Here is a 19,523-nt window from a genome sequence, read left to right as displayed (position 1 = left end):
GATTTTCTTTGTGTTTGTGCCTTATCTGAGCAACACGATTATGCTTAGAAAATGTTTCAACTTTGTATGACAACTTTCACTTATGCAGCACCTTAGCATTGCAGAACATCCTCGGCTGCTTTACAATTGTGTTCTTTCTGAATAAGTACCGCAGGAAGGCACCCTGATGGTTCATTGGGCAGTGTAACTCTAAGCCATACAGAAAAGAAGGTCACATCTGCACTCTCTGCTGAGTCTGTTAATACCAGTAAAAGTTGCTATATTTGGCCTCAGTACTCCTGCACTAGGGAAAGGAAAAATTAGCCAAGTATCCTGTTCGATTTCTCTATCCAGTGACCTCTGTGGACACCATTAAGGACAGGATGGGGCTCAGTTGTCATACCCTTGCAATTACCCTGCCAGCATTTACCGTCTGGACTCAGAAAAATGGACACTTGGATGGAGTACCAGGATGGCTGGAACCTGTACTTAACAAGTCAGCATCTTCAAGAGAGATGGGGAGAAAAATCAGAAAAAGAAAATGCAGGTTTTGCAAGACTTTGAGTTGCTTGGTGTCATTTTATATAACTACAATATCAAACCTGCATAGATTATCAAGTTTAAACTAAATCAATTTTAAAAAGTAAATTAAGTTCAATTATAGTTTTAGGAAAATGAAACTGATAGAGATTTTCTGTTAGATTAGTGGTTAGCCCTCTTTGCAGCCTTGACCATCAACCTTCTCAAACTTGGAGACACGGCAATGGTATAATTGAGGTCTGGCACCAATCCTTGCACTTTTAATATGAACAGGTCATGACCACTAAGCCAGATATATTGTTTCGAGGAGCTTTTGTCTTTTTGTTATGTTGCTTGTCGAGCATCATTAGCTAAGTAGGGACTTCCTGAATACCATTTGTGAAGAGGATCTAGTTTGTGCAATGACATCAGAATCCAGTCAACCCTGACCCCACGTTCTAGAAATATTACAAGAAACCCTCATGGCTGGGTGGGGGGGGGAGGAATTCTGTGGATTCTGGTGCTGTAAACTTTGTACTGAGAGTACAATTTCTGTAATATGGGTGTGTAAATTGCATGTGTAATTGTACAGCCTCTGCGGTTAATGTGGGAGTTCTATTGTAAGAATGCATGCCTGGCTAAAGAGAGCAGGCAGCTTCTCACAGGGCCAGCAGGATGAAAAGAGCAATCTTTTTTGGGGGAGCAGGCAGGAAAGTGGAGTTAAGGCCACAATCAGATCAGCCATGATCTTATTGAATAGCGGAGCAGGCTTGAGGGGCTGAATGGCCTACTCCTGCTCCTATGTCTTATGTTTTTACTGTGCTGTTAGTATCAAAGTGTGAAAGTTTTGTAGTGTGTGCGTAAAGTTTGTGCAACAGGCTTCTGTTAATTCTCGCATTAACAGTGGGTCCCAATCATCCGGGGTGAATTTGAATTACTCCCAGGTTTTGCAGTTGCCTGCTGTGGCTTATAGAGGAATATTGAGACTGTGGGATTAGAATAATTTGTCATTATTTTCCAGAATCCTTTTATCTAATAGAACTAGTGTGTCTGACATAAAAATTTGAGCAAACTTGTAACAAAAAACAACAAAATTCACAGGAAAACTAATGCAGGGAGATGAAACATTGGTATTTAAAATATGAGGCCTGAATTCCCCACAGCACAAAACAGTCCCAAATTTGATATTAACATTAGCAATATCAATTCACAGAATGTCTGTTTTGGGAAATAGAAAAATATCACACATGCAGTAGAAAGTGTTTTAGAGGTTACAGCTGAAGGATATTGCTGGTGCAGAGAATGAGCTTATTTAAACCATGCTGTACCTGGGAGCGTTGAATGGGGCAGTAAGGAGAACATGTGAGCTGTGCCGTACCTGACATGCAAGCGCTAATACCCAATGTCTGAAGTGGGAAGTGTTCCATTTTCCACTGCTAACCTCCCTTAGTTGAGACCAAAAAAAAGCAGCAACCTACAGCTGTCTTGAGGCTTCAGAATATGAAAATATGTTGGATTTTTGAGAAACCAGCATATGGATAATTTCCTGTAGGGAAGAATATTTGTCTCTTCTGTCATGCACACCAGAAGTGCAATGATACAAATCATGTGTTCCAGCCAAGCCAGAAGGCACGTGCCCTGCTGCAGAATCCTACATGTAAATCTACGTTATACAGCACTGAGAACGAGAAGTGACCCACCATCTTCAACTGAACCTTCAATCAGAAATCTACAATTATCTCAGGCCTGCACCCATCGAGGACTTGATTTCCAAGAGAATCCAACAGGTTTATTGTGACCTCCTCTCCCACTAAAAGTCACTTTCCTTTTTCCCATCTGTCTATTTTGTGTGTGCGAGCAAATGTGTGACTGGATGTGGTTGCAAAAATTTCGGGATAAGGTGGGGCTAAACTCTAATAAAAAATCCACTTGCAGTGATCAGGTGGGGAGTTGAACAGTGGGAATCACCCATGTCACACCATGTGGCTGTAACACTCCACACAGATCAGCTGCAATAGGGCGGCACAGTGGCGCAGTGGTTAGCACTGCAGCCTCACAGCTCCAGGGACCCGTGTTCGATTCTGGGTACTGCCTGTGTGGAGTTTGCAAGTTCTCCCTGTGTCTGTGTGGGTTTTCTCCGGGTGCTCCGGTTTCCTCCCACAAGCCAAAAGACTTGCAGGTTGGTAGGTAAATTGGCCGTTATAAATTGTCACTAGTATAGGTAGGTGGTAGGGAAATATAGGGACAGATGGGGATGTTTGGTAGGAATATGGGATTAGTGTAGGATTAGTATAAATGGGTGGTTGATGGTCAGCACAGACTCGGTGGGCCGAAGGGCCTGTTTCAGTGCTGTATCTCTAATCTAATCTAATATTTATTGCAGCTATTTGGAGGGAAATTCCATTCACATCTTAAGACCCAGTATTTGTTCAGTCCAATTCACAGAAATGTCGAAGAGTTGAGTAAAATTTTCATCTTTAATTAAACTTAGTACACTTATATAAATGTTCGATGCTCTGTCATCTCTACGATACATCTTGGAGTAACTGCTGATTTGTTCATGGGTTATGAGCGACGCTGGCAAGACTTCATTGATTGCTCATTCCTAGATAACCTGAGAAAGTGGTGGGGAAGTAGGCTTGTTCTTGAATCACTGCAGCCCTTCTGGTGAGGGTCACTTGCCCTCCTTGCAGGAATAGATAATTACAACCTGGAATTTAAAAAAAAATATTTTATTAAATAATCACATGGACAAATGCGGGTTAATTAAAGCCAACATGGATTTAAGGGAAAATCTTGTTTAACTAACTTGCTGGAGGTTTTTGAGAAGGTAACAGAGAGGGTTGATGAGGGCAATGCAGTTGATGTGGTGTACATGGACTTTCAAAAGATGTTTGATACAGTGCTACACAACAGACTTGTGAGCAAACTTGTAGCTCATGGAATAAAAGGAACAGTAACAACAGATACAGAATTGGCTGAGTGACAGGAAACAAAGAGTTGTGGTTAATGGATGTTTTTTGGGCTGGAGGAAGGTTTGTAGTGGAGTTCCCCAGGGGTTAGTGTTGGGACCCTTGCTTTTCCTGATATGTATTAATGACCTATACCTTGGTGTACAGAGCACAATTTCAGAGTTTGCAGATGATATGAAACTTGGAAGCACAGTAACTGTCAGGAGGATAGTATAGAACTACGAAAGGACATAGACAAGGTGGAATAGATGGCAGATGAAGCTCAATGCAGAGAAATGTGAGGTGATTCATTTTGGTAGGAAGAACATGGAGAGACAATATAAAATAAAGGGTACAATTCTAAAGGGGGTGCAGGAGCAGAGGGACATGGGTGTATATGTGCATAACTCATTGAAGGTGGCAGGACAGGTTGAGAGAGCAGTTAATAAAGCATACAGTATCCTGGGCTTTATTAGTAGGGGCATAGAGTACAAGAGCAAAGAAGTTATGTTGAATTTATATAAGACACTAGTTTGGCCTTGGCTGGAGTATTGAGTCCAGTTCTGGGCACTGCGCGCGCTTAGGAAAGATGTGACGGCATTGGAGAAAGTACAGAAAAGATTCACGAGAATGGTTTCAGGGATGAGGAACTTAGTTATGAAGATAAATAGGAGAAGTTGGGACTGTTTTCCTTAAAGAGAAAGCGGAGAGGTAATTTGTTAGAGGTATTCAAAATCATGAAGGGCCTGGACAGAGTTGATAGGGAGAAAAGCTTGAGAACGAGAGGGCGCAGATTTAAAGTAACTAGCAAAAGAAGCAAAAATGACATGAGGAAAAACTTTTTCACACAGCAAGTGGTTAAGGTCTGGAATGCAGCTGCCTGAGAGTGCGGTGGAGGCAGGTTCAACTGAAGCATCCAAAAGGGAATTGAACAGTTATCTGAAAAGGGTTACGGGGAGAAGGTGGGGGAGTGGCACTAGGTGAATTACTCTTTAAAAGAGCCAGTGCAGACACGATGGGCCGAATGGCCTCCTTCTATACTGTAACAATTCTGTGATTATGCAAGGAAAGTATTAGTTGTCAGGCAGGGGATAGGTTGGGTAAATTGGAGTTGGTTTCAGTTGGGATTAGGCAAGGTTGAGGATAGGCTGGGTTTCAGTTAGGTTCGGGTTCAGTTTGGTTAGCTTGGCCAGTATTATAGAATTATAGAACATTACAGCGCAGTACAGGCCCTTCAGCCCTCGATGTTGCGCCGACCTGTGAAACCATCTGACCTACACGATTCCATTTTCATCCATATGTCTATCCAATGACCACTTAAATGCCCTTAAAGTTGGCGATTCTACTACTGTTGCAGGCAGGGCGTTCCACGCCCCTGCTACTCTCTGTGTAAAGAAACTACCTCTGACATCTGTCCTATATCTATCACCCCTCAACTTAAAGCTATGTCCCCTCGTGTTTGCCATCACCATCCGAGGAAAAAGGCTCTCACTATCCACCCTGTCCAACCCTCTGATTATCTTATATGTCTCTATTAAGTCACCTCTCCTCCTCCTTCTCTCTAACGAAAACAACCTCAAGTCCCTCAGCCTTTCCTCATAAGACCTTCCCTCCATACCAGGCAACATCCTAGTAAATCTCCTCTGCACCTTTTCCAAAGCTTCCACATCCTTCCTATAATGCGGTGACCAGAACTGCACGCAATACTCCAGGTGCGGCCGCACCAGAGTTCTGTACAGCTGCAGCATGACCTCGTGGCTCCTAAACTCGATCCCCCTACTAATAAAAGCTAACACACCATATGCCTTCTTAACAGCTCTATTAACCTGGGTGGCAACTTTCAGGGATTTATGTACCTGGACACCAAGATCTCTCTGCTCATCTACACTACCAAGAATCTTCCCATTAGCCCAGTATTCTGCAATCCTGTTACTCCTTCCGAAGTGAATCACCTCACACTTTTCCGCATTAAACTCCATTTGCCATCTCTCAGCCCAGCTCTGCAGCCTATCTATGTCCCTCTGTAACCTACAACATCCTTCGGCACTATCCACAACTCCAACGACCTTCATGTCATCCGCAAATTTACTAACCCACCCTTCTACACCCTCATCCAGGTCATTTATAAAAATGACAAACAGCAGTGGCCCCAAAACAGATCCTTGCGGTACACCATTAGAAACTATACTCCAGGATGAACATTTACCATCAACCACCACCCTCTGTCTTCTTTCAGCTAGCCAATTTCTGATCCAAAGCACTAATTCACCTTCAATCCCATACTTCTGTATTTTCTGCAATAGCCTACCGTGGGGAACTTTATCAAACGCCTTACTGAAATCCATATAGACCACATCCACGGCTTTACCCTCATCCACCTGTTTGGTCACCTTGTCAAAAAACTCAATAAGGTTTGTGAGGCACGACCTACCCTTCACAAAACCGTGCTGACTATCTCTAATGAACTTATTCTTTTCAAGATGATTATAAATCCTATCTCTTATAACCTTTTCCAACATTTTACCCACAACCGAAGTAAGGCTCACAGGTCTATAATTACCAGGGCTGTCTCTACTCCCCTTCTTGAACAAGGGGACAACATTTGCTATCCTCCAGTCTTCCGGCACTATTCCTGTCGACAATGACGACATAAAAATCAGGGACAAAGGCTCTGCAATCTCCTCCCTGGCTTCTCAGAGAATCCTAGGATAAATCCCATCTGGCCCAGGGGACTTATCTATTTTCACACTTTCCAAAATTGCTAACACCTCCTCCTTGTGAACCTCAATCCCATCTAGCCTAGTAGTCTGTATCTCAGTATTCTCCTCGACAACATTTTCTTTCTCCACTGTAAATACTGACGAAAAATATTCATTTAACACTTTCCCTATCTCCTCTGATTCCACACACAACTTCCCACTACTATCCTTGATTGGCCCTAATCTAACTCTAGTCATTCTTTTATTCCTGATATACCTATAGAAAGCCTTAGGGTTTTCTTTGATCCTATCCGCCAATGACTTCTCGTGTCCTCTCCTTGCTCTTCTTATCTCTCCCTTTAGATCCTTCCTGGCTAGCTTGTAACTCTCAAGCGCCCTAACTGAGCCTTCACGTCTCATCCTAACATAAGCCTTCTTCTTCCTCTTGACAAGCTCTTCAACTTCTTTAGTAAACCACGGCTCCCTCGCTCGACAACTTCCTCCCTGCCTGACAGGTACATACTTATCAAGGACACGCAGTAGCTGCTCCTTGAATAAGCTCCACATTTCGATTGTGCCCATCCCCTGCAGTTTCCTTCCCCATCCTACGCATCCTAAATCTTGCCTAATCGCATCATAATTTCCTTTCCCCCAGCTATAATTCTTGCCCTGCTGTATATGCCTGTCCCTGCCCATCGCAAAGGTAAACCTAACCAAATTGTGATCACTGTCACCAAAGTGCTCACCAACTTCTAAATCTAACACCTGGCCGGGTTCATTACCCAGTACCAAATCCAATGTGGCATCGCCCCTGGTTGGCCTGTCTACATACTGTGTCAGAAAACCCTCCTGCACACACTGGACAAAAACAGACCCATCTAAAGTACTCGAACTATAGTATTTCCAGTCAATATTTGGAAAGTTAAAGTCCCCCATAACCACTACCCTGTTACTCTCGCTCCTGTCAAGAATCATCTTTGCTATCCTTTCCTCTACATCTCTGGAACTATTTGGAGGTCTATAGAAAACTCCCAACAGGGTGACCTCTCTTCTCCTGTTTCTAACCTCGGCCCAGACTACCTCAGTAGACGAGTCCTCAAACGTCCTTTCTGCCGCTGTAATACTTTCCTTGATTAACAATGCCACCCCCCCCCCCCCCCCTCTTTTACCATCTTCTCTGTTCTTAGTGAAACATCTAAATCCCGGAACCCGCAACATCCATTCCTGTCCCTGCTCTACCCATGTTTCTGAAATGGCCACAACATCGAGATCCCAGGTACCAACCCATGCTGCAAGCTCACCCACCTTATTCCGGATGCTCCTGGCATTGAAGTGGACACATTTTAAACCAAGCTCTTGCTTGCCAGTGCCCTCTTGTGTCCTTATAACCTTATCCCTGACCTCACTACTCTCAACATCCTGCACACTGGAACTACAATTTAGGTTCCCATCCCCCTGCTGAATTAGTTTAAACCCCCCCCGAAGAGCACGAGCAAATCTCCCCCCCAGGATATTGGTACCCCTCTGGTTCAGGTGAAGACCATCCTGTTTGTAGAGGTCCCACCTACCCCAGAAAGAGCCTCAATTATCCAGGAAACCAAAACCCTCCCTCCTACACCAATCCCTGCAGCCACGTGTTCAACTCCTCTCTCTCCCTATTCCTCACTTCGCTAGCACGTGGCACAGGCAACAGAAACAGCCCAAATATATAGGTTTCTACTTACCCAGCAGTCCCTGCTCCACCGAAACTCCCGATGAAATTGACTTCCCAGCTGTTCACTCCTGGCTGGCAATGCCTGTGCTCCTGGAAAAGCCAGCAGTCCCTGCTCCACCGAAACTCCCGATGAAATTGACTTCCCAGCTGTTCACTCCTCGCTCGCAATGCCTGTGCCCCTGGAAAAGCTGCACAACGAAAAAGGTAGGTAGGATGTTGAATGTTTCGGTGATGGCAGTGGGAGATACTTGGCATTAACCACTATCTCTTGGGAAATGAAAGGAATCTGGTTCTGCGTGCTTCTAGCTGGTTGGACTTGTTTTGGTGATCATTCCCCAGGTCTGGCTCCCCCCATCGAATGACGTCCTTATACCACCTGATTACAAAGAAATTAGGGACCCCGGCACCCCGACCAAATGACTATATCCCACTGGTGGCTGCTGCCCTGCCACAAGTGCCCACTCCTCTCTCACTAGCGGCTTCTCCTCCTTGCCACTGATGTTCACTCCCCTCTGATAGTCACACCTCTCGCTGGTTTGAGAGAGCTCGTGTGTCAAACCGGTGCAGCAGCGGTGGCCAGCCCCGGACAGACTGGATATCTCACCGCAGTCCCCCAGGACCATGGCTTCATTCACCTTCGGGGACAGACACCAGTACCTGCAGCTAATGAATAGGTGAGAGGGCTGTGCCCGGGAGTGGCACTGGAGATTGGGAATGGGTAATGCCCGGCACTGAGGCAGTTGCGGTTGGGGAGCTGATTCTGACTCCTGATAATCCTGTATTATCCCTGAGTTACAGTCAGTTTGATTTGCTGCTCTCTCTTCGTTTGCTGCTCTCTTTACACTGATCTCAGAAAACGGTGAAAAATCAGTGTGGGAAAGACTACTGCAGTCACAACTCTCTGGTCCAAGATTTCGTTCGATAGCGGTTCCCTTTTAACTATTTTCAGATGAGTTTTAAGAAAAAATGGGTCTGCAGTCGAGGGGAGTGCCATTGAGATAGTTACAAACTCCAGGTCATCCACAATTGAAGTTCAGCTTTAACAAGTACCTGATATCAAAGGGGCTCCGTCTTCATTTTTTAAAATGTGAAGCAATGCCAGAAATTATCTTGGAATATATTACCTCGAAACCAGAAAGCGTTGGGGATACACAGCAGATCGGCCAGGATCTGAAAGTGAAAAGCTAGTTAATGTTTTTAGATAAGACCTTCTAACAGGTCATTAAGATGTGTAATACAGTTTAAACGCGCACTCCTAATAATTCTGTATAATGCGCGCAGGACCGAATATAGAACATTACAGCGCAGTACAGGCCCTTCGGCCCTCGATGTGTGTGTGAAATAAATATTTAGCTTTAATAAAGGATAGAAGCTAAGTGATGCACTGGTTACACACTGGCACATCATTTCTGGGTACAAGTGTAGCCCAGACAGGATGACAAAAGGAGTGGCGCAGTGGTCCAGCGACCCAGCGACCCGGGTTCGGTTCTGGGTACTGCATGTGTGGAGTTTGCAAGTTCTCCTTGTGACTGCGTGGGTTTCTGCCAGGTGTTCCAGTTTCCTCCAAAGACTTGCAGGTTGATAGGTAGATTGAGGGAAGGTGGGGATGTAAGGGAATATGGGATTAATGTAGGATTAGTATAAATGGGTGGTTGTTGGTTGGCACAGACTCGGTGGGCTGAAGGGCCTGTTTCAGTGCTGTATCTCTCTATGATTCTAATCAGGTCCCTGATTTGACACTAAGTTGTCAATATAATATAGAGGTATGGCGGGACAGTGGGTATGGTGTAATAGGCATTCTGAGATTGGGGCTGAGGTACATGATTGGAGCTAAGTAGAGGGAGCTGTAACTCGTCTGTGTTGTACCTCACTTGGGAGCTCTTGATGGGACATTGTAGAGTAAGGTTTACTCTTGATGTTGTACCTGACCTTGAGTGTATGATACAGTATGGAAGGAGCTTTACCTTTGACTTGTGGTGTACCTGATCTGAGAGTGTTCGATGAGACAGACCTTTACTCTAAATCTGTTTTATGCTTTGCCTGACCTGAGAATGCTTTGTACCCTCCTCCAGCCATACAACCCATGAGAACTCTGCTTTCTTCCAATGCTGGCCTCTTACACATCTCCATTCCTTTTGCTCCATCATTGGCTGCTCTGCCTTCAGTTGTTTTAAGTCCTCAGCTTTGGAATTCCCTCCATAAACCTCTGCCTCTCTACCTTTCCCGAATCTCCTTAAAACCTAGCTCTTTGACTAAGCTTTTGATTACCTATCCTAATGTTTCCTTCCTTGGCTCACTGTCAGTTTTTGTCTGATTACGCTCCTGTGAAGCTTGGAATCTTTTGAACATTTTCCTACATTAAAGGCACGACATAACTGAAAATTGTTGTTGACATTAGGCATCTAAAATGGCAGGTGCTAGTATCCCTTGACATCAAAAAAGTTAAAATTATTTTTTTTTAATGAAATAGCATCTTTTAGCATCATAGGAGTGAGTGGGTCCTGACTGGGAGGCCATGTGTGGGTGGACAAGTGACTGACCACTTTAGTTATTTGGTGAATTGGAGCTGATTGTTCCCTGGTAATAGCATCAAGAATTATATATGGGACCAATCAGAAGGCAAAGGGGAACATTGCATTCATCCATATAGATACAAAATGTTATGAGTAGTAAGGTCACAAGTTAGTTAAAGATGAAGGGAGTCATTTGGCCCAGCTTAGTTCATCCATCCAGAATGGTCTTAAAGCCCCAATTGCAGGGTCTAACAATTGCAGGATTTTTTTTCTCTGCTGTTGTGTCTGGGAGTTCATTCCACATGTTTTACAAGAACACAAGAAATAGGAGCAGAAGTAGACCATATGGCCCATCGAGCCTGCTCCACCATTCAATACTATTATGGCTGATCTTGGGCTTCAATTCCATTTTCCTACCTGCTCCCCATATTCCTTGATTCTCTGCGAAACCAAAAATCTATCTATCCCAGCCTTAAATGTATTCAATGATGGAGCATCCACAACACTCTGAGGTAGAGAAGTCCAAAGATTCACAACCCTTTGAGTGTAGTAATTTCTCCTCATCTCAGTCCTGAATGATCAGCCCCTTATCCTGAGACTGTGCCCCTGTGTTCTAGATTCCCGACTAGTGGAAACAATCCATGAAGAAGAACAACTTTCTTCTGTCTGTCCTACATTAGCCTTTTACCAGCTTGAATCTGAATGCTGTGCCCTACTCTCACAGTTTAATCATCTTCTGGATTTACCTTTACTGTTTACTATCTTATACCACTCTATAAGATCACCTCTCATACATCTTCTTTCAAGGCTAAAAGCCCAGTTTTTTTTATAGCTGCGACCTCAAAGATTATGTCTCAGCCTCATGGCTCTTTTACCGCATCTTAATGCTGGAATGTTTCCCCTATGTCTCAGTGACCAGAACTGGCCAAGTGTCTTCAAGAAGCAGTTTAACCAGAATACTGTACAGTTTGATCATGACTTCCTTTTTCCTGTATTCCACCGTTTTGGTTGTATAGTTCAACATTCTATTGGCTTTGTTAATTGCTGTTCTGCATTGGTTGGAAATGTTGAACATTCAGTCTTCAAAGACTCCTGGGTCTTTTTCAACTTCATCTTTAGCTATTGCAACACCGTTCATGTTGATACCTATTTGTCCTCCATATTTGCAGTACCTTATATTTGTCTGTATTGCACTTCTTTTGCTACTGTTCAACCCATATAAACAACAACTATTTGCATTTATATAGTGCCTTTTAATTCAGAGAAATGTCCCAAGATGCTTTACAGAGATGTGCTCAAAACAAAAGTAATGGAGCTGCTCAGGATGAAGCTTGACAAAGACCACTGGATCTCTTTCCAGACCTTCTTTGCAAAGGCACTTTCCAGAAGGAGGTGGGTGATGGTCTCTTTCCCCACCTTGGCCACCTCGAGGACAGCGTGCAGTGGCGCTAAGGCTCTGGGTGTGCATGAAGGATCTGACTGGGAGGGTCCTTCTCACAACCAGTCAAGCTACTTCTTGGTGCTTATTTGAAAGCTCTGGGAATGAGGCATTCTGTCATATTATTGACAGTCTGCTCAGGGAACCAACCGACAGGATCCACCGCCTCCTTCTCGAGCAGGGCCTTGAGGACGTTCTGTGCGGACCACTGCCTGCTGGACTTGTAGTAAAAGGTGTTTTTCAGCATAAACCTTTCCATGAGGGACAGGTGGTACGGTACAGTCCAAACTGAATGGAGCATTCAGCGGCAATATCCTTTGCAACACGAGCGACAGGGAATAAGGTTGTTCCACTTGTCCGCTACTGAAATGTTGTTGAATAGCAATCTGCAATCAGCTTGTTGTCCCTTCATTTGTTTGAGCTCGGTCCTCTGAAAGTTATATACCGCAAGCTCAGTAACTCTCCCTCTGTACTGCCCCTCCAGCCAACCCCTCCTCATTCTGGAAACTACAAGCTCTCCTGGGCTGGGGAAATGTTTGAGGTGAAACTCTGTTCATAGGTTAGAAAATATTGAATATTAATCTAAGCAACACATTAGTTTATTCAAAATAAATGTAAATCTGAGCTGGTTTGAATGGGTGGGGCGGTTCCTGTCGGCATGTCCACCTGCTTGCCTGTGCCTAGCTGCTTGTCTGCACCTGTTTGTCCGTCCTGAATTTTACATTTTTCGATCATAAGATTTTTTTTCACTGAGTGAGTTGTAAACCCAGGCCTGAGAATGTAAATGTTTGTTTTAATTTCTCGATTCCCACAGTATGTGCAGAATTCATGAGAATGCAATTGACATGGGAACAATTCAATCCATTTTCATTGCATGCGAAGGAAAACTTATTTGTTTTTATTTATTTAGAGATACAGCACTGAAACAGGCCCTTCGGCCCACCGAGTCTGTGCCGACCATCAACCTCCCATTTATACTAATCCTACACTAATCCCATATTCCTACCACATCCCCACCTGTCCCTATATTCCCCTACCACCTACCTATACTAGGGGCAATTTATAATGGCCAATTTACCTATCAACCTGCAAGTCTTTTGGTGGTGGGAGGAAACCGAGTTACCGGCGAAAACCCACGCAGACACAGGGAGAACTTGCAAACTCCACACAGGCAGTACCCAGAATTGAACCCGGGTCGCTGGAGCTGTGAGGCTGCGGTGCTAACCACTGCACCTCTGTGCCGCCCTATTGTTGAGGATGAGCATGCAAAAACAACAACTTGCATTGATATAGCACCTTTAATGTAGTAAAGCATCCCAAGGTGCTTCACAGGAGTGATTATCAAACAAAATTTGACACCGAGCCACATAAGGAGATATTAGGACAGGTGATCAAACCCTTGGTCAAAGAGGTAGGCTTTAAGGAGTGTCTTGAAGAAAGAGAGAGCGGTGGAGAGGTTTATGGAAGGAATTCCAGAGCATAGGGCTCAGAGTGACGGTGTAGCCATCAATGATTAAAATCGTAGATGTGCAAGAGGCCAGAATTGGAGGAGCCCAGAAATCTCAGGGGAGTGGATTGTAGGGCTGGAGGAGGTTACAGAGATAAGGAGGGGCGAGAGGGTGGGATATGAAGACCCCTGTACCCCCTCAGATTCCATTCAGTTTTCCCCTGTGTAGTTTACCCCCACCCATTACTGTGATTAAATGGAGACACAGTACTGAGGACAGCTGATCCTGGTGCACAGATGCTCAGTTTGGAGTTTTAAAGAAAATGTTTCTAAGATACCAGGAAACTCGAGACTCAGAATCAAACTTTGTATTTGTTTATCTACTTGTTTGTTTATCACTGGCAATATCTGATATTTGACATCGCTGTTTGGGTGTAACCAATGACATTGTTCTGAGCTGTGCCACATCCCCACCCCAAGCATAAAGTCACTATTTTGTGTTCATTTGCATCCCCATATTCTATAAAGGACTATTGTTTTGAAGATATCCTTTTCAGTAAATGATTATGTATTTCACAGCATTAACTTAGAATTCGCACCTCTATTCCTCCTCTCTTTAGTTGTTGTTTCTCACCGGTGTATGTATTCCATGGCCCCCAGCTGTCCTCTGATACCTCATTCAAATGGTCATTCGTTTGTGAACTTAGCAGGCTATTGGACTGTAGAGGCACTACAGTGAGCCTAATCCTGTCCGTACATACTCCTTTTCAATTAGGTGTCACTGGTTTGGCTGAATTGTAGCCCCTCTACTGCCTTGCCCAGCTGAGTTCAGCTAACAGCACAGGTCAAGAATCAAACCTTGAATGGAATGCTTTTAGAGATAAGTTAATAACGAAATTTGATTGGTGCAAGTACCTACCTGCCTGAAACTCCTAGTAGATAACCTGTGGTCATTAGGAATGCTGGTCCATATATACTGTGTGCAATTTACTGAGAGTGTTTGTATTGTCTCTCTGGTTGTATTCCCTCCCTTTCTCTGACTTTCTATTTCTCTCTCTCTCTCTCGCCCCTTCTTTGTGACTCTGTCTTTCTGTGTATGTCTCTTTCTGTCCCCCTCTCTGTCTCTGTACATCTGACTGTTTCTGTGTATGTGTGTGTGTCTCTCTCTCATCATTAGCTGATCAGTACTGGGTGAATTTTAAGAGTGTTTATACTGTGTGCAATTTTGATCCATAGACACTGCTGGTTCAGTCCTTACCTGGTTTTAAGGAGCGTGATTGTTGCAGGGATGCTTTAGATCTGTGTGGTTTGTTGGGTTTAGTTGCTGGTTCCCTCAGGATAAATGATAATTTCTGACCCTGTAACACAGCTTCTAATATCTTTATTTATTATGAAAGTTCCATTACTCCAAAGAGATTTACATTTTAAAGGGTGGTTATAAAAATGAGTGCAGAATAAGACCATTTGTTTTTACTTACGTTGCACTCCTACGTTGTTTTAATTGTGTGTTAATTAAACATGATGATCGTATCTGGGGGAATAAACAAAATGGAAAAACCAGGGAAAGAATAGAAATACTGAAGTATTGAAAGGAATAATGGGACCTCTGACCAGCAGCCAGAGAAGGTGCCATAAACGTCATTTTATACAATGGATTGGTTCAGGATTTAAACTGTATGGGTTTTCCCCTAACCATAGAACTCAAGCCTCTTTTAACTTATAATTGTCATGTTGTTTCTCCTGAGCTTTCTGTTTTCTGTATTCTCCCTAACATCTCACACGCGTGTCACCACCCTTGTTAGCCTATGGGCAACACTTATCCTTAGTACAAGATGAATGATGACACATGTTGGAATGTGTAGGGCTGAAGATATAATTGAGATGTATCTGATCAGTCATAACGTTAAACAATACCGTATATTACTTGATTTCTCATGTCCTTGATTGCTTCCTCCGTCAGATACCTGTCTAAAGTACTGAATCACTTGTCAAATCTGGTAGTTCTGTGGGCCGTTTTTAACTCGGTGCCTAATGCATTTGGTAGGCCAAATACAAAGGGGCAAGCTGGTTGTGCAGTCCATATAAAAAGCAGACACCCCAAGTTAGGGGAGAAAAGTTACATAATTTTAAACAAAATATTAATGTAAACCATGGAGCTTTGGCCGCCCAGCCTTTTGGCATATTTAATAATGAGCTATGCACCACATACCTTCCCACTCCTTGTACAGTAATTTTCTCTGGGGAGGTTGTGACAGGTGTGGCTGCTAAAGTCCCCAGGGTTTTCTTAATGGCACAGCACAGTTTAAATGTAGAAAGGGAGACAGTAAAAGAAGTAAAACACCAAAGTTAGCCAGAGGCACAGCTATCGAGGGGTGCTAGTGGTATTGATGGTTATGGTATCAGGGATATGGATACTGGTGTAAGTACATATGCCACCTGGCTTTGCTTTCGCTGTTTGACCAAATGAAGTTTTTGCTGATTTAAATCTAAATGAATATTACCCTATTTTTATTTTGACACCAAGACTTGTAGTGTATACCATACACTTTAAACTTTAGCCTTTGCCTCTGGACTAGAACTGTTCCATATCAGATGCTGGGGTGTTTCTGAAGTGGCTCCCTGGGCTATGTGCAATTGCTTTAAACCAGCGCTGAGGCATTTGGACAGAGTTGACTTGCACTTGGCACTCCACCTGGCACTTGCCAACTGCTCACAGGCTGGAACTTGCCAACCAGTGGGCTGGCACTTACTACCAGATGCTCATGGGCTGTACTTGGTGACTGGTGTTTGACTTGTTTTTGAGTTGACAATTAATAGTTGGCATTGGATATCTGGTACTCATTGGATGGCGTTTGCCAGTTAGTGCTCATGGGCTGGTACAGGTCCCATGCCCACAAGTTGCGTTTTGCCAGCTGCCACTCGCCATCAGATTCAGTATAGGGAGCAAGTTTGCTTCAGTTGCTTCAACAGTGGTTTTCTTAACTGTAGGAAATGCTGTTGAATTAAAAAAATAGTTAGGAACTACATTTCTCCCAAATATAAGAGGATGTATTGGTGTTGCCATGTTTACACAGCTGCCATACCTGCTTGAGTTATTAGATATATCCCATAACCATATCAATCATGTGTTCTTAATATCGTCTTTCTGTTGTTTCTTTGTGGAGGAGTACGGCTTCGATCCCAATTATAGCAGCTGTGTCCAGGGCACCAGGACCAGAAGAAGCCACCATTCCAGGCTTCTATACCTCTAGTTACAAAGTCTAACATTCAGTTTAGTGCTTTTGATTACTTATAATTATCGAATCTAGTGCATGCAACAACAGGTCAATCCCTGGACAATGTTATCTTTTATCTAGATATTGGACAGAAAAGGAGCACCCCGGGTCATAGAGGACGCAAGATCTTATGGAAGTGGCCAGTGTCACTGAACCCAGGAGAATGTTAACTGCAGGGCTGTGGAAATTGTGACAGTTATCCTCTCATCACTTGACTTGTGTTTGCTCTACTCTGGACTGAGGAGGATGAATGTCTCCTTTGAAAGTGGAACGTCTGAAATTAAATGTGCTTGGCCAGTGCTGGGTCAGGTTCCAGGGGAGAAGATACAAAACTGTTCACCATACCCTTGCTGGCGAGTTTCTGAGGGAGGGAATGGCGATGTTGGGAAATATGGTGCGGTACTTTCCTGAATTCAAAGACACAAATTCTGGGTATTGGTAGAGGGGTTTCAAACTGGTATCTAACCTCTGGGGGATCTGATGGTGATATTAGGTTCAGAAAAAAAAAAATCTATCTCTTTGTATAGTCATCCATTGGGGGTTCTACAAACAATGCAACTTGTCCACAGATTTCTCTGTGAAAATGCAATCAAAAATATTAGCTAGTTGTAGCTGTACTGATGTACACGGTACCTTTGCACTCCGCAGAATAACTCTGGACTGGAAGGTTGAGTTTGCACTGCTACATATGGTCCCTTTGACCCCTCAAAACAGCTCTAACCTGGATCTGCTGTTAGAGTGGGTACAGTGAGGATCCAATCAGGGGTTTGGATACTCTTATTCACAGAGACAGAACCTTAAGCAGTATGTTCTTCTATGTGGAGAGAGCCTATAATCTGAATGGGCTTGAAGATTAACAATGCTTTTGCTTTGTGGGTTAGTGTTACAGCTGACAGGAAACAAGGTCATTGGTAAAAAGTAACTGGTTCCCTGTGCCATTGTTCACTTCCCAATTACCCAAACCACTGAAAAATGACTTGGCTGCACTTAGTAAGAAGTAGTGTTCACAGTTAGATTGGGGGAGGGTTTCCTATGTTTCTTGCTTATTTATTAACCTAATTCCTGCCACTATCTCCATTATGTTGGATTCTTTCAGCAATTCTTCTTTGTTATGACGACTGATTTTACTGTCTGCAGCACCAATCCTTGAAGGTTCCCCCTCAGGGTCTCATGCCACCCTGGTCACATCACTTACCAGAGGGCCTTTACTTACTGAATCGAATGCTATTCACTCACTTTTGAAAATCCCTTTGCATCACTCTGCACTTGTAGGTTTCTGCAGCTTGCTCTCTAAGTTCATAACACTTCCTTTGAGCTTATTGGTTAGACAGTTTTTGGATCTCTTCATGCATCTGTTGTATCCGATTGTAATTTGTTGATATAACAGGATGGAGATGAAGTTGTGAGCGAAGGAGCCCCTCTGCGACTGGGACTGTGACCATTATCCCTCCTCATCCTCCTTGACATGGTTGAAAATGCCATCCTCCTGCAACACCTTCCCTCTGTTCTCCAGCTGGGTGAACTGCCCTTGCTTAGTTCCATTCTTACCCCTCTGATCATATCTCCAGCAATGGCCTCTCTTCTTACTCCCACACCATTGCTGCTGAACTCACCCATGAATCTATCCATGGCCCCTCATCTACATGCTGCCCCTTGCTGACATCATCTGAAGAACAAAGAACAGTACAGCACAGGAACAGGCCATTCGGCCCTCCAAGCCTGTGCCGATCTTGATGCCTGCCTAAACTAACACCTTCTGTACTTCCGGGGCCCATATCCCTCTATTCCCTTCCTATTCATATATTTGTCAAGATGTCTCTTAAATGTCGCTATCGTATCTGCTTCCACCACCTCCCCTGGCAGCAAGTTCCAGGCACTCACCACCCTCTGTGTAAAAAAACTTGCCTCGCACATTCCCTCTAAACTTTGCCCCTCGCACCTTAAACCTATGTCCCCTAGTAACTGACTCTTCCACCCTGGGAAAAAGCTTCTGACTATCCACTCTGTCCATGCCCCTCATAACTTTGTAAACTCTATCATGTGGCCAGCTTCCATGTGTACACTGATAGCACCCAGATCTCCTTCTCCATCATTTCTCTTGACCACTCCACTGTGTTGTTGGACTGCTAGTTTGACATACAGTGTTGGGTGAGCTGCCATTTCCTCCAGCTCAACATTGGGAAGGTCGAAGTCAGTCTTCAGCCTCCATCAGAAACTACATATTCTCACCAGCAATTATCCCCCCGCGCCCCACCCCCACCACTGGCCAAGGCTGATCCAGACTGATAGCAACCTTGATGTTCTTTTTGATCCCAAGCTGAGTCTTGCCCCTTAGCTTTCCCCATCATCAAGACCACCTACATTCACCTCTGCATAAATGCCCTCCTCGACCCCATTTCAACCCATCTTCAGCTGAAACCTTCACCCATGCCATTATCACCTGCAGACTCAACTATCGCCCCATCCTCACCCTGTAGAAACTTCAGCGCATTCAAAAATCATCTGCCGATATCCTATCCCATGCCATGCCCCACTCAACCATCATCCCTGTCTTCCCTGACCTCCATTCAGTCCAAGTCCCCGGACGGCACCTCAAATTTAAACTTTTTAGCCTGGAGTGTTGTGTTCAATTCTGGGTACCTCACTTTAGGAAGGTAGTCAAGGCCTTAGAAAGGGCGCAGAAGAGATTTATTAGAATGATATCAGGGATGAGGGATTTCAGTTATGTTGCGAGACTGGAGAAGCTAGGATTGTTCTCCTTACAGCAGAGAAGGTTAAGTGGAAATTTAATAGGGGTGTTCAAAATCATAGAGATTTGATAGAGTAAATAAGAAGGAACAGCCTCTGGTGGCAGACTTGTCAGTAACCAAAGGGCACATATTTAAGTTGATTGGCAAAAGAACCAGAGACAACATGAGGAAACATTTTTTATGCAGTGAGTTTTTGTGATCTGGGATGCACTGCCTGAAAGTGTGTGGAAGTATATTT

The 19,523-nt window shown here is 44.0% G+C and overlaps 1 protein-coding gene across 5 annotated transcripts in view; it reads left to right on the top strand.

Annotated features, from left to right (window-relative positions):
- The first annotated feature begins 7,947 nt into the window (after positions 1–7,947).
- LOC137351703 (dedicator of cytokinesis protein 7-like) overlaps positions 7,948–19,523 on the top strand; it is a 215,906-nt gene continuing 204,330 nt past the window's right edge. For 2 of the 5 annotated variants that reach the window (XM_068016429.1, XM_068016428.1), the window contains exon 1: positions 8,342–8,536. In XM_068016429.1, coding sequence (XP_067872530.1) covers positions 8,484–8,536 — 53 coding nt within the window. In that variant the 5' untranslated portion in view covers positions 8,342–8,483. Of the gene's footprint in view, positions 8,067–8,339; positions 8,537–19,523 lie in introns of those variants that run through there. The other 3 variants (XM_068016430.1, XM_068016432.1, XM_068016431.1) reach the window with 3 other exon arrangements.

This window comes from Heterodontus francisci, chromosome 36, assembly GCF_036365525.1.
Source record: "Heterodontus francisci isolate sHetFra1 chromosome 36, sHetFra1.hap1, whole genome shotgun sequence".
In the NCBI taxonomy this organism is placed as follows: Eukaryota; Metazoa; Chordata; class Chondrichthyes; order Heterodontiformes; family Heterodontidae; genus Heterodontus; species Heterodontus francisci.
This window is presented reverse-complemented; position numbering and strand designations above follow the sequence as displayed.